Source organism: Xyrauchen texanus, chromosome 15 (genome assembly GCF_025860055.1).
Source record: "Xyrauchen texanus isolate HMW12.3.18 chromosome 15, RBS_HiC_50CHRs, whole genome shotgun sequence".
NCBI lineage: Eukaryota > Metazoa > Chordata > Actinopteri > Cypriniformes > Catostomidae > Xyrauchen > Xyrauchen texanus.
In genome coordinates this window covers 5,564,442-5,588,749 of record NC_068290.1, presented here as the reverse complement: position 1 = coordinate 5,588,749, position 24,308 = coordinate 5,564,442, and the positions used below count along the sequence as shown (strand labels likewise).

Genomic DNA, 24,308 nt, shown 5'->3' with positions numbered 1-24,308 from the left:
AAAAAATTGACATTGGAGACCTAGAAGCTGCGCTGAGCGTAACTTACACAACACACACAAATACTTATTAAGCATGCTAAAAAACACATAAAAGCAACAATTATTAATAATACTTACAGGTTGTGATTCGGAGGAGGAAGCTGATCCAAATAAACTTGGTACTGAACCTTCCTTCAGTATCAACCGGCTCGCGAATCCACACTTGAAAGCATTCATGTTCGCAAAGCAATTGTCATTAAAATGACGTGAACACAGCACAAGGTTCGGGCTATACTTGTGTGGTAAAGTTGTAAATATAAACTCTAGCCACTGATTCTTCACATGCTCGTCCCTGGGCAGTGAAAAAAAAGGTAGCGTTTGATATGCACTTCAGAACACAGCGTCTTGTTGTCGACAAGATGTTTTCAAGTTTTCCCTGGTGTCTGCTTGCGCAATGAGTGGGCGCGGCCAATTTGATAATTTTTCGTCTTGACGTCACAACGAAAAGGAAAATGACTCGTTGGAAAATCGATTCATTACATTGACTCAGAGTTGACTCCTACTTTTGAGAGACAATAACTTTTTTTACGGTGAACTTTCATATATAAAACTTTGCAGGATGTTTTTGTTCACTTAAATCTATGTTACACACTACATGAAAGGTCATTTTCAAAATTCCATAATAGGTGCCCTTTAAAATAAATGACTCTTGGTTTGGTATGATGTTATCTTATCCAGTGGCATTCATACTTAAGTGTGGCTTAAGTGTCCAAATACTGTTTGGGGCCACTGTAAAAAGTCAACATGCAAAAACTTAGTGTGTAAGATTAGCCCTCAAAAAGTTAACAGAGAACTGCCAAGAAAAGGCTGTTTTTCCTCAAGGGAGATGTTTCTCAGCCTAAAACTGTCTAAAGTCTGATTGATGACTCGGTGCTGTAACAGCAATGTTTTATGACATCACTGAGTGTTTTAAGTCTCCTAAATCCACCTAATCTGTTTTGACGAGGTTTAAAGCTGAAGTATGTAATTTCTGCAGCACCAAACGGAATTGCAAATATAAACATTGTTTTCAAAGCAGCTTTCTGAATACGAGGCTTTGCCTCCTTATGCGCTGTTTTTAAATAGTTTTCCTTAATGTAAACATGCACTAGAAATATCATTTACCATTGCAACACAAATCACAGTTTTTTTTAGCAAGTTCATGTTAAATGAACTTAGGGGCTGTTCACACCGAACAAGACTTTGCCTCCATATGCGCTGTTTTGAACTAATGTTTTTTTATATCCGGCCCCCAACTCATGCCATTGATCAAGTCAATATTATTTTATCTCTTGAGACGGGTCGCTCAGTGGTAAAGATGCTGGCTTCGACCCTTGGAGTTTGCTAGTTTGAATCCTAAGGCATGCTGAGTGACTCAAGCCAGGTCTCCTAAGCAACCAAATTGGCCCGGTTGCTAGGGAGGATAGGGTCACATGGGGTAACCTCCTCATGGTCGCTATAATGAGGTTCGTTCTCAGTGGGGCACGTGGTTAGTTGGGCATGGATGCTGCGCTGGATGGTGTGAAGCCTCCATAACGCGCTGTCTCCGTGGCAATGCACTCAACAAGCCACGTGAACGAGCCACTAAGATGCTGGTTGACATCTCAGATGCAGAGTCAGCTGGGATTCGTCCTCTGCCACCCAGATTGAAGCGACCACGAGGACTTAAAAGCACATTGGGAATTGGGCATTCCAAACTGGGTGAAAAAGGGGGAAAAATACAACAAATTTTTTTTTATAATAATTAACCTATGAATGGCATACTTATCGTTGTCTCTACATATTATGCTGGGCTAGGAGAAAGTATTTTAACACTGAAAAAGTTAAATATTTCAGCAACAAGTCAACGTGAAATACCATTTGCAACCCATTTTACCTTAACAATCTGACATTTCTGTGTACAACACAATATCCATTGAGAAAAAGATGTAGGATGGGTTTTGATTTTGTCCATCAGATATTGATTGGATCATGAAAAGTGGGCGTTACACACCAGAATGGAGCACAAATGAATTGTGACATCAGCCGAAAAGGAAAGCCGTTTCAGAGGCAGAGCAAGTTTGGTTTTGATGGCATTTTGAATAAAGGTTACAAGAACAAACATTGTGTTCACTTAGAACAATGTGCACAGAGGAATCGTGCACAATTAGACCCTGAACTTGCATTCACGTAAATAGGGGCCATTTTTATTTTATCTTGACTTTAAAAATGCTGCCTTTCCTCTTCTAATTTCTGATTTGTTGTTACCTTCTGAGAGTAGCATACTACAGGCGAGTCTGTAGTCGATTTTCACTGTCTTTTTCTCCCCAGTAACGTCAATGGTAGTGGCCTGGATAACAGTTATGGAGGGTAACTTGTCAAAACATCTCATGTTTTTAGAGCCCTTAGAGTATGTTCCTGAAGATGTCCTCTTAGATTTGTTTGTGTGGTTTGAAGAGCCCATTGAGTCCTGTGTCTACTTGCTGGTTAGTCTTTTATCATTACTCCGATATGATCCGAACATTAAAAGTAACACATGTCTGTTGTACTAGTCTAGTAGTTGCTAAAACATTTACAGCCTTGCCATTGGTGTCTACATATGTCTGTAAAGATGCCCTTTACATTTGCTTTATCTCAAGGTCTAACAAGGGTTCCAAAGTTTCCAGAACTCTATGGTACATTTGCTTTCTTCTTTTTATGTATTGTGGACAGTGAGTAGATTTAGAACGTTTTGATGAAAATAGATAGTGTTTGTTTAGGTTTATAGCTAGAGAATGTCAATGGACTCTTTCTTTATTCTTTAGTACTTCATTTCTGGTGGTGTTTCACAAGTTTAAATGTGGCTAGTTGACTAGACTTAAAAACTTCTAACTTGTTCCTGCAGTGTGACATGCTGCACTCTCGCTAAATATATTTGAAACCTAATTTTGCTAATTATTTTATAATTATTATCCATGCAGTTTTAATGACCTCATATTAAATAATATGCAGAATATTTATACTTTTCAAAATTCATTTGTCAAACTGCAGAACCATTTAAAATGAATTTGTGATGGCAAAGGGGTCATTAAAAATCGTGGAAAAACTTTAAAGCAATGGTGACTAGGACAGCACTTTGTACATGCATATCAATTTAAACCTAAAAAAATCTAAATATATAAAATAAAATATAAAAAAGCTTATGGACGTGTTATGGGCCGTTCACACCGAAGGCACAATGGACATTTTTTACAGTTGTGCTGCATCTCGCATCAAGTAAGACAGATTTGAGATGCATTTAGATGTCAACTTTAGCACACGAAAGTCTGAACGGACGCTTATATTGAGATGAGAACTATCACATGAAGGGATTTACTTTTGAGACCATTTTCCACAATAGTAACTGCCTTCATTCAAAAAATGCATCCTGAGAGGCAGAGATCTTTATCTTATAAGAATATATAGTATGCACTGTCTTGATAGACATCTGCCTGACTTTCGAACGTAAGAGATGCCAAATACAGCCATTCATGCGGCGAGACCTTATGCATAATGCATATCCTTCAGAGTCGATTTGTGAGCAAGTCAGAGGAGTGATGACATGCATATTGTAAACTTGTATAAAAATAATATCACAGAGCCACTTTCCTTTGGGACTAGCACATCGCATAAGGCCAGAAACATTCGCAAATATGTGAATGCGGATGCTTCACAAGCTCTGCTTTTCATAGCATTGTGTTCCAAAATGTGTCAGAGCACATTTCACAATTAATTAGGAAAAATGAAGCTATTGCATTTATGCATTTGCATCTACTGATTTAACATGTAATTAAATGTACTGTCATGGCAACTTTTGCAGAAAATGTATAGTAGATGTTAAATCAATAAATGCAATTGCATAAATGCAATAGCTTCATTTTTCCTAATTATTATGGTATTTGAAAGATTAAATGTGCCATAATTTTTCTATTTTGGCCTTTTTTCCCCATTCAGGCATTTTAAAGGAACAGTTCACCCAAAAAGTTTAACATTCAGTCATAATTAACTCTCCAAACCTGTATGTTTTCTTCAAGCGTTAAGGTGCTGTGAGCGATTTATTTTCATGGAAAGGTATGCAAAAAATGTTCCTACCTCCTGAAAGATAGATGTATAACCAGTCTCAGTGACAACTCTTTATTATTAATGGCTTAGTGCCATATTCTGATTTATAATTTGTCTGTTGATGGCACTATTTCACTACTGTTGTGTTTTACAACCGTGGGAACGTACCTTTTGTCGGTTTCAATTATATCGGTGCAGTGTTCTGGAGTGGCAGGTGCATAGTGGGCTAAAGCACCTAACTGGTGATCAGAAGGTTGCTGGTTCAATCCCCACAGCCACCAACATTGTGTCCTTGAGCAAGGCACTTAACTCCAGGTTGCTCCAGGGGGATTGTCCCTGTAATAAGGGCTCTGTAAGTCACTTTGGATAAAAGCGTCTGCCAAATGCATAAAAATATAAATGTAAAGTGTGTTTTGGAATTGGAAAAGGGGGCGTGGCTAAATCAACGGCTCAGTCTCGTGGAAGTTAGAACGGCTAAAATCGCTTACAGCACCTTTAAAAAAGGAACCAGAAGTACTAGAAAAGTAGTCCATTCGATTCATGTGTCATTTTCCAAGTCCTCTCAAGGCATACAGTATGATGTGGTTTTGGTGAGAAACAACCCGAAAAGATTACATTGTCATGCGTGTTTACACTGTTTTTAACACCGAAGCCACTATAAAAGAGCATCGCTCATAACGCTCATGAACTTGGAATTTGTAATCAGATTTATCTTACAAATATTTCTATTTATCGTTGTAATATTTATAAATGTAAAAAAAAATCATCAGTTTTCGTTTTCATTATTAGTTTTTGTTAACTATAACTTGCGCAACAGACGTAAAGATTTTCAAACAAAAATGTCTTACATTTTGGGTTATTTTCTCGCAAAAATGGATCCTTCTGTATGCTTTGCAATATGACATAGGAGTCACATAGTCTATCTTTATGATACCTTTGAGTCCTTTTTTAAGGTTTAAAGTGAAGCATTATCCACTGCCACTGTGTTGAATACACAGACCACTATAAATCATCTCATTTTGTGTTCCGCAAAAGAAAGAAAGTCATACTGGTTTGTAATGACATGAGGGTGATGTCCAAAGTTATGACCAAAGTTTTATTTGATGGTGGCATTGTACTTTTCTCTTTTTTCCTAACCAAGGGTTAAGCAAAGTGTGACAAGCCCTTCTGGTATTTTACCCTTTTTATAAATGCCCAATATAAACATAATAATCTTTTAAATTAACCTGTCAGCGCCTATAAATTTAATACAGTGCCTGTTATCAATTTAAAGCAGAATACTCAGAGGCAGTTAGACATATGCACATATCCTTATGTAACTTGCTTCCCTCTTAGAATAAGAGAGCTTTGATTCAAAGGCCCAGTGGGCTATTCTGTCTTCAGCAAACCTGTAAATGACAGCAATTATTTAGACCACGGTTTCTCAGCGGGGGCGTTCAAAGGATGCCAGGGCACACTGAGAGCAAATTAGTAGATAGGGGGGTGGTAGGTTACAAATGGGGGCGTTTATCACTAGTAATAATCAAATCTATCGTCAAGTTCCTCTTTGCATTAAAAAGTTTATCTAGACTTGAGGTATATCAGTTGGTGTAGTAGATGTATTAAAGATTTAAAGACCGCACAATACTGTATATTAAAACAAGAACCACTTTTGATTGAGAAGACTTTTATTTTCAATGTTAAAGTTTGTTTCTCCCATGTAAATAGCATGTAAAAGATGTAAAGTGGCCTTCTCACGGCATTCTACCATGTTACTTTTAGATAAAAATTCTCACTTGATGCCAAAGTATACCAGGTCACTTTTTTCATATTAATTAGGCCCAGTCACTGTTGCTCCACCCAGCTTCTCAAATATCTGTATTCCCTCAGGATTCAAAAACCATTAAAGGGTTAATATCAGGCTTAATGCATGTGGTTACACTCTTGCAGGAGGTTCTAGCTGCCCCAACACAAGCGCCCTGCAGGAAGTTCGCAACTGTAACGAGCATCCCTGCATCGTGTATCATTGGCAGACGGGCCCCTGGGGACAGTGTGTGGAGGACACCACCACATCCAACCTCAACGTCTCATCCAGCGCAGATAAATCCACCTGTGCCATGGGCATGCAGACACGCAAGGTCATCTGCATGAAAGTCAATGTCGGACAAGTGCCACCTAAAAAGTAAGTTTACATCAAGCTTTTAAAGGGCTATATTTTACACTCATAAATGTCCTCTCATAAAGTTAGTCAAGTTTGTTTTTTTATTCCTAAAGCAGCCATCATTTTTATTTTGCATGACAATTTTCTACCCTGTGTCTGACCTTTAGTGACGGGTTGATTTTGCTGTTGTTAGGACTGTTATTGTGACTTTATGCCTCGCAATTGCCATTTCAATTCTCGCCATTTTGATGACTTTATATCTCAAGTCAAGTCTAGTCTTTTTTCTTTTGAATTTTTATAGCTCTTTTCACAACACACATCATCTCAAAGCAGCTTTACAGAAAATGATGAAACTGTAACGTCTATAATGTCTGTAAAGCGTCATCATTGTGAGGTTTGATGAAAACGTGATTGTAGATTATCTCACTTTTTACCACTTTATTTCTCATAATTAGTGACTTTATACCTCACTATGGCCATTTTATTTCTCGTAACTGATTTTATGTCTCACTACTGCCACTATTTCTCACAATTGTGACTTTATATCTTGTTTAAATACCAATTATGTTATATAAAGTAAGAATGACCTTTAGTACTTTTTTGTTCCGTGATGGGACCAAGGCACCATATAAATTGTGATCCAGACGTGCTCTTGACCATTTTTGTGAGATTCACCCATATTGACTTACCAAAATATAAACTGTGAAACTAAATGTTATTTAATAGCTAAAGTGTGTGATTTATGTGCCACTAGCAAACAGAATTGCAAAAATAATATCAGCTTTTTTCTATTCTACCCCCTTCTGCTGTTACTCCATTTACAAGATAGTAAATGGTCTGCACTTATATAGCGCCTTTTTAAGCCTTAACGGTATTCAAATCGCTTTACACTGCGTCTCATTCACCCATTGACACACCAATGGCGGCAGAGCTGCCATGCAATGCTAGCCTGCCATTGGGAGCAACTTGGGGTTCAGTGTCTTGCCCAAGGACACTTCGGCATGTGGAGTCGTGTGGGCCGGGATTCAAACCACCAACCCTGCGATTTGTGGCAGACCCGCTCTACCAACTGAGCCACAGCCGCCCCCATAGTCCTGTCCCAAACTCAGACCTTTGGCTGAGTCAATGTTGCTGTCACTAAAATTAATTTTGTAGTGCCATAGACACACAGTGTTTACAACTTTCAAGGAAATCAGTCTACGAAATGGATTACTTGCAGTTGTCTCTTCTTATTAAGCTGGGATAGGAGAAAGTATTTTAACATAGAAAAAGTTACACACATCAGTCATTCGATAGTGCAATACTAACATCTGTTGTTTTGCTTAAAGCACTTATGGACACATTCTACCCCCTCTGGGAAGAAGTCCCTGAAGATAGGTTGTGCTGGTGTTTGAGTGGCAGATTGTAATTGCGCTACAGAAGTCTATGTACTCTCAAACCCTATCATTTTACTGCATGCAAACTACACTGGTGAAAGATGAATAAACATAGGCTAATTAGCACAGTCATTTTCAGACTGTCTAATTTTCTATTGAGGATAATTGCAATAATTAAGTGGGCTTGATTCTTTAATGCAATTTAATCACCACAAGATGAGGAGCCTCTTGATGCTTGGCACAAACAAGCCCCCTAAAAATGCATCACTGATCTAGTTGCATTGTCCTATTGATATATCTTCTGAGTAAACAATAGTGCTACATTTTTGGTGTGACAAATTCAGGCTGTTAAATGTTTTACCTCTCAAGGAGTAGGAGATAATGTGTTATAGTCTAGTTATTAAGGAAAGCAATCATTATATTTCCATTACCTGTATGTTTGCTTGTGTTAAAATAACACACTTCACCTTTAAATGCAGTTCTCACTCAAAAAGTGTTGAAACTAAAACTCACTAAAACTTTGCAGTGCAAGTGAGGCATTTGATCTGAAATAAAACAAAATCTTCAAAACATCACTCAAACTTGGATTTCTTTTGAAATATCTCATCTAGACCTCCTTCTAATAAATAATGAATGCAGCCAGATGTCATGTTTATGTCGGGTATGCGGCGGGCAGAGCTGGGATCACATTTTTACGCAGGGTTTCATGCACTGAGCCACTTTGTGTCGCTCAGAGCGTCAGACTAAGAGAAAAATCACAAATGCAGACAGTGATGTTAAAGCTCAGGGCGTAGACCTGAAAGACCTACTGACAACTGCTGATTCACTTTTGTGTTTATCCCTTGTTGTGCTCTTCCTGACAGTTCGAGAGGATAGTCAGGCTTTTTATGCAATTTATATGGGCAATACATCGAAGGAAGAACACGAAACATGTACAGCATATGCGCTGTCGTACCAAACATAGTCAAATTAATGGGAGAAATTACAGTGCTCTGTGATGTGTCAGTTTCTGCAGTAAATGATAGGTTTTATTCATTTTCCAAATGCAGCTACCCTATTACTGCTTGACATTTCGATCATATTCAGTTACGTACTGTATGTCAGTTACCCTTTTATGTTAAGTGTATGTTGTCACATTGAGAAAAATTCATTATCGTGAGTGAAGACTCTGAATTTAGTCTTTTTCCCCATTGTGAAGTCACAGAGACACACAAGTTAAATTTTCCAAGAAATAGTCAATTTATTAGTTAATTTAGTTATCAGACATAGGAGAGAAAGAAACTTTCAATTGTAATGGTGTTATGCGATTCATTTATTTATTCATTGCTGATATATATATATATATATATATATATATATATATATATATATATATATATACATACACATACACCGATCAGCCACAACATTAAAACCACCTGCCTAATATTGTGTTATGCCCCCTCATGCCACAAAAACTGCACCAACCTGCATCTCAGAATAGCATTCAGAGATACTATTCTTTTCACCACAATTTTACAGAGCCATCCATCCATCCATCTTCAACCGCTTATCTGAAGTAGGGTCAGCAGCTCCAGCAGGGGGCCCCAAACTTCCCTATCCCGAGCCACATTAACCAGCTCTGACTGGGGGACCCCGAGGCGTTCCCAGGCCAGTGTGGAGATGTAATCTCTCCACCTAGTCCTGGGTCTTCCCCGAGGCCTCCTCCCAGCTGGACGTGCCTGAAACACCTCCCTAGGGAGGCGGCCAGGGGGCATCCTTACCAGATGCCCAAACCACCTCAAATGACTCCTTTCAACGCAAAGGAGTAGCGGCTCTACTTCGAGCTCCTCATGGATGACTGAGCTCCTCACCCTATCTCTAAGGGAGAAGCCCGCCACCCTTCTGAGGAAGCCCATTTCGGCCGCTTGGACTCGGGACCTAGTTCTTTCGGTCATGACCCAACCTTCATGACCATAGGTGAGGGTAGGAACAAAAATTGACCGGTAGATCGAGAGCTTTGCCTTCCGGCTCAGCTCTCTTTTCGTGACAACGGTGCGATAGAGCGAGTGCAATACCGCCCCCGCTGCCCCGATTCTCCATCCAACCTCCCACTCCATTGTCCCCTCACTCGTGAACAAGTGAGTACTTGAACTCCTTCACTTGGGGCAATACCTCCTTCCCTACCCGGAGTATGCACTCCATCGGTTTCCTGCTTTTTTACAGAGCGTTTATCTGAATTGCTGTAGACTATGTCAGTTCGAACCAGTCTGGCCATTCTCTGAATTGAAAAACATTGTAATTGACTGACAGCACAGACACTCATATATATATATATATATATATATATATATATATATATATATATATTTACATTTATGCATTTGGCAGATGCTTTTATCCAAAGCGACTTACAGTGCACTTATTACAGGGACAATCCCCCAGAGCAACCTGGAGTTAAGTGTCTTGCTCAAGGACACAATGGTGGAGGCAGTGGGGATCGAACCAGCGACCTTCTGATTAATAGTTATGTGCTTTAGCCCACTACGCCACCACAGCTCCTATATATATATATATATATATATATATATATATATATATATATATATATATATACTGACTTGTCTTAAAGAGACTTTGACTGCATAGTTATGGTTGCATTACTCTGCCCACTGCTTATCAAACCAAAAATTTTCTACTTTAACAGATTATCCAATTAGAAGTGATTAACAGAACACAAACAGTGTTATAATAGTTTTTCTATAAACACTAATGAGCTGCTTCTGTGAAACCTTCAAGGAAATGTGATCCCTCACTTCACATCAACACTTCTGACATTTAATATTATTTGAAAAATAATGACAGCTTGGAGAGGGCAAGTGAACGATGTATTTATTCTTCCTCAGTTAAATGAATGCATTTTTCCAAGCCTTATTCCACTTTTATAATTTCTGTTCATTACTATAATAAATTATAGTCCGTTTTAGTTTTTCAGGAATTCTTCAAATATTTCCATCTTAGCTTTCTCCACATAGCGGAATATATGATATTACAGTATATAACCATTCCTGGTCCAGGTTTGGTCATAGAAGCCTGACAAAATGGCATAGTTGCTTCATCTATTGTGCTTTTCATGTCATATTTGCTTTTTATGACACTATCGGTTAGGTTTAGGGTAGGGAAGTCAGTATTGTTTATTTAAAACTCAATAGAGCATTAAAATCCATATCTGTTATAGAGAAAATTTTACTCAAATTTAGTGCCACAGATTGGACCATTCAACTCAGAACTGCTGCAATACATGGAAGGAACCACGTAAAACTCAATCATATTTAAAAACATTTTTTTTTAATGAGATCAGTTTGGTAAGAACAGCAGGAAATAACATCCTTCATTGAAATTGTTGAGAATATCATCCAAATGAGCCATCACCTGTCTGGGTGTGTTGCTAAAGCTCTGTCAGAAATGTACCCAATCTCCAGGAGAGGCCTGCATACCTGAACCGGATTTACTGCTTCTATTGTTATTGCAAATAGATCGCCCTTGCTTTATTATATTGTGGCAGCTTTGCAACCTCACATCTCATGAAACATAGAGCAAATGGTGACTCCCTTCCCTGAGCGCCAGATCCTGGAGGATTTGATCAAAGATCTGATTACTGCATGCCCCGCCGCTGGACCCTTTGCATCCCTGTTTATCTTTATCCAGGGAATATCCGAGCTGGAGCGGTGCTTAAAATACAGGAGCAGATTAAACCTAACCCCTGATCATACATTTTGAGGAGCTGTAACATTGATAAAAAAAGAGTATTATCTGGTGACTGAATACTGTAACAGGATGTGAGGCCTTATCTGGCCCTGCTGGCTTGTACATAATGTAAGCTTGGAGCAGGGAAAATAAGATTGAAAGAGGTATTGTTGTGCTGCAGATGCTACCATGTCATGCTCAGCAAGGGTTGTGATGTAGTCCATAGTATGGAGTTGGGCTAAGTGATATAGCTAAAACATTATCTCTATTTTCTGGCCTTTTGACAGTATTTGATATAAATCTTGATATTTATCTGTATGTTGTGATATTACATGTACTCATTTAGCAGATGCTTTTATCCAAAGCGACTTAAAAAATTAGAAAATTGCTTGAAGACCCTGTGAAATGGCTTGACGAACACAGTTTTCTTTCCTGTGTTGACGTGTCTCTTATTGAAACAGGAAGTTTAGATCCTTTTGTCAACTTTTATGAGAATAGGCGGAAACATACTCTACGCAAGCACATGAATGCAGAGGCTTCTAGCTAAACAAGCTTGTTTTTGTTTTATTGCATTTCAAAATGCAAGTATGTGTTGCAGTCTCAACGTTGCCACAAGGGGCGCTATAGCAGACATTAGAACTGTCTGCCTTATTGGTGAGTTTCTCTTTGTCTCTACTGTCATGGCGATGAAATGGTTAGAAGAGAATATTGCTGAGCATGAAAGTTAAAGTCAATAAATTTATAGGATCTTACATAAATAATAACATAATAAGAAACAGAATTTTGAAGGTAGCTCTATCGCCCCCTTGAGTACTGGATTTATGTGATAAAATGACAAAGACTAGCTATATTACATTGTGTCTGTTTGTTCTTTTAGATGTCCTGAAGCCCCTCGTCCAGAGTCAGTGCGACCCTGTCTGCTGCCCTGTAAGAAAGACTGTATAGTGACACCCTTCAGTGAATGGACAGAGTGCCCCACATCCTGTGAAGCAGGTATCTATCTATCTATCTATCTATCTATCTATCTATCTATCTATCTATCTATCTATCTATCTGTCTGTCTGTCTGTCTGTCTGTCTGTATATATGTCTATATATTTTATCTTATCTTTCTGTCTGTCTATCTTTCAGTCTGTCTGTCTGACTATCTATCTATCTATCTGTCTGTCTATCTATCTATCTGTCTGTCTGTCTGTCTGTCTATATATGTCTGTCTGTCTGTATATGTGTCTATATATTTTATCTGATCTTATCTTTCTGTCTGTCTGTCTGACTATCTATCTATCTATCTATCTGTCTGTCTGTCTATCTATCTATCTATCTATCTATCTATCTATCTATCTATCTATCTATCTATCTATCTATCTATCTATCTATCTATCTATCATATGTCAGTCTGTCTGTCTATCTATCTGTCAGTCTGTCTCTCAGTCTATCTATCTATCTATCTATCTATATATATATATATCTGTCTGTCTATTTATATTATCTGTCTGTCAGTCTATCTGTCTGTCTATTTATATTATCTGACTGTCAGTCTATCTGTCTGTCTATATGTCTGTCTGTCTATTTATATTATCTGTCTGTCAGTCTATCTATATTATCTGACTGTCAGTCTGTCTGTCTATTTATATTATCTGTCTGTCAGTCTATCTGTCTGTCTATTTATATTATCTGACTGTCAGTCTATCTGTCTGTCTATATGTCTGTCTGTCTATTTATATTATCTGTCTGTCAGTCTATATTATCTGACTGTCAGTCTGTCTGTCTATTTATATTATCTGTCTGTCAGTCTATCTGTCTGTCTATTTATATTATCTGACTGTCAGTCTATCTGTCTGTCTATTGATATTATCTGTCTGTCAGTCTATCTGTCTGTCTATTTATATTATCTGACTGTCAGTCTATCTGTCTGTCTATATGTCTGTCTGTCTATTTATATTATCTGTCTGTCAGTCTATCTGTCTGTCTATTTATATTATCTGACTGTCAGTCTGTCTGTCTATTTATATTATCTGACTGTCAGTCTATCTGTCTGTCTATTGATATTATCTGTCTGTCAGTCTATCTGTCTGTCTATTTATATTATCTGACTGTCAGTCTATCTGTCTGTCTGTCTGTCTGTCTATTTATATTATCTGTCTGTCTGTCTCTATATGTCTGTCTGTCTATTTGTATTATCTGTCTGTCTGTCTGTCTATCTATCTATCTGTCTGTCTGTCTGTCTGTCAATCATAATAAATTAGCATGATATTAATCTGTGGTTTTGGAACGACAGCTGCAAATGAGCAGAAGAGTAAACAAACTCGCTATCGAGTGGTCATCCAGATGCCAGCAAATGGAGGTCAGGAGTGTCCGGACATCCTTTATGAAGAGAAAGACTGTGAGACACCATCTGTCTGCCTGGTTTACAGGTACAACTTTACACACCAGTACTGTCTCTCTTGTCATTATTTACTCACCATCATTTCACTCGAAACTCATATGGCAAGTCATTGTTTTTGTATTGCGCTTTTCACAACACACATCGTTTCAAAAGCAGCTTCAACAGAAAAGAAAAACTGTAATATCTATAAAATCTTAGTCATCATTGTGTAGTTTCATTAAATATGATTGTAAATTGTGTATAAAATAGATAATTAAATCATAAGTGTATTTAGAACCCCAGTGAGAAAGCTGAAGGCGACTGTGGCAAGGAACACAAAACTCCATAAGGTGTTGGTTAATGGAGAAAAGTAACCTTGAGGACCTCTCACTGTGGGGGCCAGTTCCCCTCTGGCTAACATCATGAATATAATGCCAATATTAGTTTTTAAGGTGAAGTGCAAGTCATGGTTTAAAATGAGTAAACTATATAAGTGTTAAGGGTCAGTGTTTAAACAAAGATTTTTTTTTTTTTTTTTGGAACAATGAAGGAGAATATTTGAAGAAGTTGCATGCAGCTATTTTCCATACTGTGACAATTTGTAATGACCACATCTGTCCAGCTCCAATATTGACAAAAACACCTTAAAATCACCATAAAATTAATTCATATGCGCTATATTCCAAGTCTTTTGAATGCTATCAAAAAAGGTTTGTGTGAGGAACAGACCAAAATGTAAGTTGTTTTTCTCTGAAAAATACCCCTTTGCTGCCTAGCGAAGTAAATCATGATATATTTTTCATTAACAAGTTCATTTTCAAAGGAAGTCAGTCAAGTCAACTAATTGGGATAAGCAATGTACTAACTAATTATCCACTGCTGACAATAATAATAATATATCCTGGACATTGCAGGTGGAAAACACACAAGTGGCGTAAATGTCTGCTGGTGGCATGGAGTATCCGCAAAGACAGTAAAGGAGCTCAGGAGAACTGTGGCGCTGGAGTCCAGACTAGAGGTACATCAGCTTCAATCCCCTGACCCTTTGTGTTCTTTTTGTTCTGTTTAAATATTTGCAGTTTAGCAGTTAAAAGCAGCAAAGTAATTTCAGAATTGTTACATCAGCATTTGTATTGTAACTGCATGCAGCTTTATTCGTTTTTTATTTGCCTTTACTTTATTTTTCCAATTCTTTTATACATTTCGATTGCACAGAAGACTGCATTATGTATTATACTGGAATAGTCAGTGGTCTGACAAAGACTTCTATCACACTAGATTTCACATTTGCCCTTCAGAGCCTGTCAGGAGCAAAGCAATCCTTCAAACTCATGATCTGATTACTCTTGACCGTACAGAAAAGCGTCATTGGTTGTCAGCATTGTTGATGCTGTTCTATTGTACTCCGTATTTTCACAAAGTTTGATCTATTGGTTCCTGTTTACTGACATAATTTGTAGAAGCTTACTGCACATCCTCACGGAAATGAAAACAGTTTAACAGACTCTCTGAGCTGCTCAAATCAGACTGTGACTCATTAGTGTGTTATTGGTACTGATAATTTTAGATATGGCCATGCATTATGTATCGGTGACCATATTGTTATCAGCTAATTTTAGTGTTTTTTTAATTAAAGGGTAAGTTGGAGGGTGTATTTACTTAAAGTGGGCCCAATGTTTTTATATTTATGTGTCTTTAACTACTATGTGCTTAAGCATTTGATACGATCTACATGTTGTTGCATTGTACTTACATTTAAAGTACTTGCATTTAATTACATCTGAAGTTAAACCTATCCCCTTATCCTAATCCTAACCCTAACCCAACCCTTAACCTCTAACCATAAACCTACCCATACCTCAACCTCAGTTGCATTATATGTGAATCTTGTGAGAATTTTGCAGAACAACATGTAGTTACCCAATAAATACATTTGTATTGTATTCAGTTTAATGTTAGTACTTAGTAGTAAAAGACACCTAATATAAAATGGGACCAAAAAATTTATATGATATAAATTATTACAATCAATTTATTATAATATTTAAGCAATATCACAAGAGCAAGAGTTATGCACAAGCAATATGGCCCAATATCAGCACTGCTGTGATTAGTTAGCAGTCCGAGTGCCGTAGGTAATCACAGCAATGCTGATTTACATTTACATTTATGCATTTGGCAGACACTTTTATCCAAAGCAACTTACAGTGCACTTATTACAGGGACAATCCCCCTGGAGCAACCTGGAGTTAAGTGCCTTTCTCAAGGACACAATGGTGGTGGCTGTGGGGGTCGAACCAACAACCTTCTGATTACCAGTTTACCAGTACTATGGTTTAGACCACTACACCACCACCACTCCATGTGGAGTTAGAGCCATATAGCATGATTGCGAGCATGATATTGCTTATTTACAACAGTTCAATGAACAAGTAAATACATTTTTTTTTTGGAAAAACTGAGTACGGTCATAAAAACACATTTGTGCATGCTACTACTTTCTTACGAGACGGATCAGAATCTTTCGTTGCTGGTTCAAACCAAATGATGCATCCAAGCCTCCTTTAGTAATTAAAAAATATCACTTCAGAAATAGTATCACGGCTTGTGCTGTTTCGAACAAGTTATTGGATAAACAAGGATATGTGTGTGTGTGTTTGTGTGTGTGTGTGTGTGTGTGTGTGTGTGTGTGTGTGTGTGTGTGTGTGTGAGAGAGAGAGAGAGAGAGAGAGAGAGAGAGAGAGAGAGAGAGATGGAGCATATGTGATCACCTGATGCCACTCCCAAGCAGAGATGCTGTCAGCTTTCTGAAGGTCAGCTTTCTCAGTGGAAAAATAGCATCCAAGCTGGGGTAATTCTACCTATTTCACGGTAGCCGGTGCGCAATAGTCTTTCACTATAGAAACCGCAATGTACTCTGCCATTTTGAACAGTACTTTTTCTTCAATGTGGAAATTTGAGTTGTGTAATTAATCTGTCTGTTGTGTCTCTCAGCTGTGATGAGCCATAATGCTAAAGTTGTTAGTTTAAGTCCGTTTAAAGCTATTTTATAGCTGTAGTCACGTAGTAGTGATACATGCGATCACGGAGCGCTGTTGTATGTAAAAAATGACTTCAATGGATTCACTTCACTTCACCAACTGCTCATATTACACACAAAAATCTTTTGACACCACCTGCTGGCTAACATAAGTAATGTCAAAGAATATAATAAAAAAATACATGTAAGAGACACTTGCACAGTAACTCTTAACACATATGCACTACACTGACACTTTAGTTTAGAACAGCATGAACACAAGCGGAGTGCTATACACAGAGTGAAGCGTTTGAGTGCTGATGGTGTCAGACCGTCAGTGCTAATGGAACATCTCTCGTCAAATCGGATTCGAGGACCGGAACTAACTAAATGTTGTATATTTTATAATATAATATAATTACTTAAAACAAGACAAAACAATGTGCCAATGGGGTAAGAAATATCAAATCAAAGAATGATTTATGGTTTAATTTAAAAAAAAAAAATATATATATATATATATATATATATATATATATATATATATATATATATATATATATATATATATATATATATATATATATAAATGAGACAATGTATATCTACACATATAGCAAAATGCAGGAACTTCCATGGACATTTTTGTGGAATGACACATGATTCACTGAAATTGTTTGAACTGATTCATTGAAATGAATTAATATAATCTAATATAATTTCCTTAAAAATAAACTGCTGTTTGTAGTTGATAATATCATGGTTTAAAGGATGTAAAAGTCTAGACTAGAGCTTTTCCAAGGTTTAATGCATTTTTATATTTGACGTTGAATAATTTAAATTGTCAGGGATCCCATAATCAAAGAAATCCTGTAATAAATAAATTCAATTGTGAACATTTCTGTAGTGAATATTCACATTCATAGGGAATAAACATGTTTCTAGTTATGTTCCGCTCTAAAATATTGAATAGGCTAGAAATCGCTAGACAGTTTTTGACTACGTGTTGATTTTTTTCATCGTATTGTTTCTCAGTAGTTCATAAAAAAATCCAAGGATTGGTATGAAGTGCAAATGGAAAACCACCCCAGAAAATCATAATAATCATGAACGACAGGAAAAGTCAAATTGTGTGCAAACCGTAAATTAAATGTATATAAAAATACTTTACATCATTTCCCTTTTAATAGGTGACTGATCAAAGTGAACAGCATGACTGCCACCTGCCTATCTGCCCTATAAATAACCAACTCCTGGAAGCCTGAACTCTCTGTGTCTGGCACTGTGCCCATCCGCTCTGTAATCTACAGGAATGTTGAATCTCACCGCTGTGTTTGTGTGTGTGATCTGCAGCTATCTCATGTAGGCAGCTGGATGGCACAATGACGGATGTCGTGCAGTGTCTGAAGTTTGCCAGCAGCATGCCCACTGTTAGCCAGCCCTGCCAGTTACCATGCCGAGACGACTGCCAGCTCACCAACTGGTCCAAGTTTTCACCTTGCACCTCAGACTGTGTCGGGGTTCGTACACGGAAGAGAGCTCTCGTAGGTAATGAATGATGACATATTAGTTAATTAGGCTGTAGTTTGTGAGGGTTAGTGGTTGGGTGGTGTGGCAAGCCTGGTTAAAGCTCTGAAGGTTGCTGGTTCGATACCCACAAGGAGAAAGTTAAAGGATAGTTCACCCAAAAATTACAATTCTCATAATTTATTCACCCCCATGCCATCTCAGATGTGTATGACTTTCTGTCTTCTGCAAAACACAAACAAAGACGTTTAGAAAAATATTTCAGCTCTGTAGGTCCATAGAATGCAAGTGAATGGTGGCCAGAACTTGAAGCTCACAGAGCTGAAATATTCTTCTAAAAATCTTTGTTTGTGTTCCGCATGAGAAAGAAAGTAATACACATGGCATTAGGGTGAGTAAATGATGAGAGAATCTTCATTTTTGGGTGAACTATCCCTTTAAGCCCATAATCTGCACACTAGAAGCTCTGCAAATTTTCGCTGAATTGGAACGGCCATAATGCACAAAGTTACCCACATTTTACACAAGACTGGGGCTAGTTATCACACTTTTACCCCAGTGAATATTCAGGTTTGGTTTATTTTTGAAAGTCAATTTCTACATAATCACACACCTCAAAGTCTTGGCTACAAAAAAGCCACGGTACTTTTTTAGACTGTAAGTGTTAGTTACAGTATAAAAGTGTTAGCAGCTGCAAGCAGACGAAAAACAAGTTTGAGGCAGGCAGGGGGTGTAACTCTGACTTCCGGCTCATGACTCCTTCATTAATAAGCTTAATTAGAGCAGTAATCAACACTTCCTCTGATTACAGGAAAAAGCAAGAAGAAGGACAAGTGTAAGAACAGCCAGATGTACCCACTGAGTGAGACCCAGTACTGCCCCTGTGACAAATACAACGCCCAGCCCGTAGGCAACTGGTCTGACTGCATTCTGCCGGAGGGTCGTTTGGAAAGCATTTTGGGCATGAAAGTGCAGGGAGATGTTAAGGAGTGCGGCCAGGGCTACCGGTACCAGGCCATGGTGTGCTATGACCAAGAGAACAGGCTTGTGGAGACTTCACGTTGTAACAGTCACGGTACGTCTCTTTACATTGCTACATGTACATTATAAGGGGATGAGACAGCCCACTCATATCCTGGTGATTGGGAGAAATCTGTGGTTCCACTTTACAGATAAAAGAGCCAATTGCCTTTTTTATGGAGACGTCACCTCAGTGTTTCCTGTATAGGTTTTCAGGAGTATCCAAGTTGTGAGCTTGCAGTCTTAATTGAACGCTATAAGCGTGTGCTGCGATATAACCAGAAAACAGCGCGTCTTTCTATTGCATTGTGTAAGACGAAATCAAGATTTGATTTGTGCAATTATTAAACCACAAAGTGCTGTGATTTAATTAAACAGTTTGCATGCTTAGCACAGCCCACGTAAGGCTCATGATAAATTGGTTTCATAGCGATTCTGTGCTCACTCCAAGAATTTCATCTTGTTCTCAAAATCACAGATTTGTGTGGATTCGGTTTGGTAATTTGTAAGGTTGCCAACTGTCCCATATAACATGAAATTATCCTGTATTTTAGGGCACAAAATTGTGTTCCGTATGAAATCCAGAATGAACCTTTTGCGTGAGCTGTGTGAGATATCAGTTGTTAAACGAAACACGGATGTCACACTTGACAGAAGCGGGCGGGGGAAAGATCAATCAGTGCACCCAAGCAGACATAAAAGATCTGTGCACCCTGACTCACATTAATTGCATGAAGCTGGTCAATCAGATTAGATCCTGCCTTTCTGAGAAATCTCTTGCTGGTTTTGTGTGCTATATGCATCAGACGGTTTGTGAGTAGTCCATGGGCATGCTGTTTTAGGCTTAGACTATCACACTCCCATTTTCCTGTTAATTGGTTTATGTTTGTACATCGCCCATCCTACATCCTTCTCTCCCAATCTGTTGACCTTTCAACTAGTCTGTCTGTAACTCTACTTGCTGTGGTGCATTGCTCACTTAATCTTGTCATTTGGATGAGCAGACCGGTAAGAGCATCAGGCGATGCTCTGTTGCCTTTGCCCTCTGCCCGAGTGGCTCATGCACCCTGCTGATCAGCCAGTCTAAATCTCCAGCCCTCATTAAAGATCTAGTGCTGTCCTCAGGACTGGGCCTAATCTAAACTGACATTAACCACTGACAGATACTCTTTAGTAGCAAAAACCTCTACTAAATAAAAATACCAAAAAAGAAATTATTAAATTATGTTGAGTCAACTTAATTTATACCACATCTGTTTAGTTTTTTTGTGAGCTGGTAGCAACACACTCTCCTGGTGACATCATACAGATTTATATGAGTTGTGTAGCGAATCAGCTCTATATTCTTCCACCATTAGGTAGCGAATCAGCTCTATGAAATATTAATAATCAATCATAACTTGTTATAATCGATTATGAATATTTGGATCAGTTAATCGGGTTAACTTGATGTAGCTACATTAACATTACAACCAAATACTCGGTTCATCCCGTGAACACTCAATTTTGGTTATTAATTAATTAATTAATAGAAATGTACATTTCGGGGCAAGGGAAATGTCTTTCTTACTAAGTATTAAGAGCAAGTAGTCAAAATCTATGATTAGTGACTTTAGATATGAGCTTGAGACACAGACAACTTTACATGTGACATGAACAAGACTTTATTAACTAGACTAAACATTTAAACTACTCTAACATACATATACATACATTCATACAGTTTACCAAGGGAAAGAGGGCTGAAGCAGAATACAGGAAGGCAAGAAGTTATAGCATTGTTTGAAGTTCAGCAGATCAACAGCCTGAGCAAACCATCATATTAGTTCTGACACGCCCTTTTTAGAAAGGGGTTAAGGATACTTAATGTATCAAATAATGAGACTAAGTTTGATACTTGCATGTCCCATTTGAATTAAACTGTCCTGATGCAATTTGTTGAGGCTCCAGTTGATCTTTGATGTTGTCTTGATGAGAGAGAGAACCAGTGGGAGTCAGAGACAAGGCCGTAGCCTGGCGCATGCTTGGGAGTCCTTGGGGCCTTCTAGTTTGGCATCATTCAGCGAGAGAGTGAGAGAGCACAAGGCTCAGAGGGCAAGAGAGGCAGGAAGCCAGAGGAGCATAAGAGAGCGAAGAGACGAGAAGGGCTAAGAGGGGGCTAAGAGAGGGCTAAGAGGGAGCGAGGAAGTGGGCGCAGCAATTTTATACCCTCAGGAAACAGGTCCCACCTCTCATTGGCTCGACCAATGAGAAGGGTTTGGGTTCCAGGCGGGAATTTGGTTTATTGCTCTTTGTTCTCACATTTCTCATTGCATGTGCAAGAAAGAAAATAGGAAATATACTTGTAATACTAATATGTTGTTGTTATCGACATATCATGTACACAGTCATTTCAATCTTCAAAATACCAAGTTATAGAGACCAAATATGCCACACATATGATTTTGGTTAACCATAGTATGCAAAGTCTGAAACATTAACCCATTAGTTTGCAAGAAAACATAGATCAAGCACATTTAAGGGAAAATGTGAGATGGCACATTACATACATGTCAATATTTATCACATGGATATATAGAATATATATATAGGATTAACAGGGTTCATTTCTCTTTCTCAGTAAGAGAATGAAGTGAGGGTCAGCACTTCTCTGAACATTCCTTTGGAGGTCATAAAAGTCTCCTTACTCTGGGCATGAGAGAGTTCCTTTGTCAAAGCTCATTTGCATGTTTATGACAGTAAGAGATTTTGGGCTGAATGATTCAAAAGATAGTAAAACATCGCGTAATATCATTCTACAGAGATCTTATATTCGAATTCAGCTCGGACAAATCGTAAGGTTTAATTTGATACCAAGAAACATGTGTTTAGTACACTTAGAAAGGGAATATACACTGAGGCTATTAAATATGAGGCCTCAGAGTTTAAAACACACAGCGAAACAGTTCTAACGAGTTTGATATACCTCAGAAATACACAACATACAGGGATTACACGTATTTCATTAGCAATATGCAGTTCTGTGTTTAACTGAAAAACACACACACACACACACACACATTTTTACGTTCAAAGTTTCCCCCTTCCTGTCCACACGATAAGCACGTGGTGAGCATGCGGATGTCACATGCGGTTCTCTGTCAATAGTTCATTGTCTCTTTGTCAATACATTTATTGTGCTTGTGGAGACTGGTTGGCGCTATTTCAGTAATTAGGGGAGTTTTTAACAGTAAGTTCTTGTTTGTTCGTGAATCTGTTAAGGCCACTGATCCTCCGCCATACCTTACAGTTGGCTTAATTGTATGAAATCGTAAAAGTTTGGTCATACAAATTCGTACAACCTTTGCAAAAGCCAATGATGTAACTCTCCTTCATCTCCTCCTACATGTGAAACATTCGTACAAGTTGGCTTAATCGTATGAAATAGTAGGAGCTGGGTCAAACAAATTCTTATAACTTTTGCAACAGCCAGTCAGGAGAATCTCTTTTGTCTCCTCTTACACGTGGAACTTTTGCTTACTTTGGCATTACACATCCAGGTACTTGCAGGTCTACAATTCGTACAAATGTATATGAACGAACTTGTATGATTTCATACAATTTAGCCAACTCGTATGAATTCGTATGACTTCTCACGAGATCGTGTTGGCTTGTAGTCTCAGCTATAGACGATGACATCATGACTATGAGTTGTAAACCAAGCTTTCCAACCAGGCATGCAAGGTCCTTAATATCCAACACACAAACCATAATGACGGTGACACATAATAATAATATTTTTGGAAATAAATACACATTTGAAATTACGCAAAACCCAAAAGGACAACAGCCACAACCCCAACAGTGGAAATACAGCAATAAAAGCAAATATTAAGACATTAATTCACAATTTTGTACTAAAGTGCGTGATGCATGCTGGGAACCTGACATCACATGTACATCTGGTTATGCCCAATGAAAATTATTTAAGCTGTCCCAATGCAAATGGATTAAGTGACAAATTTAAAATTCAAGATTAGTAGCTCAACTAAAGCAACTAAATTGAACAAGAAGCAAAAATGCATTTTTTTGAGTGTACATATGGCCCGGATCCCTCCTTCACTGCCTGGTCTACACCAGGTCATCCACCAGGCAAACAGCAGTCATTTTAGAAAAGTAGTGGCATACCTCTCCTCAACAAGCTGCGTGATTTGAGGTATCATTTATATTAATTCACACAGGACATGTTCATTCATTTAAATCAGCTAGACAACAGAATGTCAATTTATAATCACAATAATTCCCATACACCGTTGCTAAAGTACAAACTTTATACACTTGAACATGAATGGCTCTTTAAATGGAGAAATGTAATACTTGAGCAAACACCTTACAAGGGATGCACCGATCCGATACCTGGATCAGTATCGGCTCTGATACTATGGCAAGCCGATTTAACTTTTATTCATTTCCAGGATATGAATTCTTGATATCAACAATTCAATTTTCACTAGTTAAAATGATAGTTATTGATATCAGGAATTCGATATCTACTAGTAACAATGGAAATTTTTGATATCAGAAATTAAATTTCCACAAGTAGCTAATTCTTGATGTCAACAATTACATTTTTACTAGTTAAATGCTTATTCTAGATATCAAGAATTGTATTTCAACTAGTAAAAACTATAATTCTTGATATCTGTAATTGTATTTTCACTAGTGAAATGTCACCATAGGCTGCCATTCAAAATCAATTGTTGATATCAAGAATTGATTTCTTACTAGTTATAATTCCGAATACACATATCAGCTTTGTATTTATATAATTTTTGATATCAATAATTACATTGTTACTAGTAAAAATGTGAATTCTTGATATCAAGAATTACGTGGTTACTAGTAAAAATTTATATTCTAGATATCAACAATTGAATTGCTACTAGTAAAAATTTTAATTTTTGATATCTGAAAATGTATTTCTGATATCAATATAATTTCAGATATCTAAAATGGCTTTCTTACTAGTAACAATCACATTCATGATATCAGAAATGAACATTGTCACTAGTGAAAATGG

At 37.8% G+C, this 24,308-nt stretch overlaps 1 protein-coding gene across 1 annotated transcript in view; it reads left to right on the top strand.

The window, feature by feature from the left end:
• The window catches only part of LOC127655513 (thrombospondin type-1 domain-containing protein 7A), a 156,705-nt gene that overhangs the window by 91,433 nt on the left and 40,964 nt on the right, over positions 1 to 24,308 (top strand). The window contains exons 9-17 of the mRNA XM_052143382.1: positions 2,329 to 2,367; positions 2,637 to 2,672; positions 6,007 to 6,238; positions 12,197 to 12,312; positions 13,597 to 13,732; positions 14,598 to 14,701; positions 18,056 to 18,250; positions 19,041 to 19,169; positions 19,209 to 19,304. Coding sequence (XP_051999342.1) covers positions 2,329 to 2,367; positions 2,637 to 2,672; positions 6,007 to 6,238; positions 12,197 to 12,312; positions 13,597 to 13,732; positions 14,598 to 14,701; positions 18,056 to 18,250; positions 19,041 to 19,169; positions 19,209 to 19,304 — 1,083 coding nt within the window. The remainder of the gene's footprint in view (positions 1 to 2,328; positions 2,368 to 2,636; positions 2,673 to 6,006; positions 6,239 to 12,196; positions 12,313 to 13,596; positions 13,733 to 14,597; positions 14,702 to 18,055; positions 18,251 to 19,040; positions 19,170 to 19,208; positions 19,305 to 24,308) is intronic.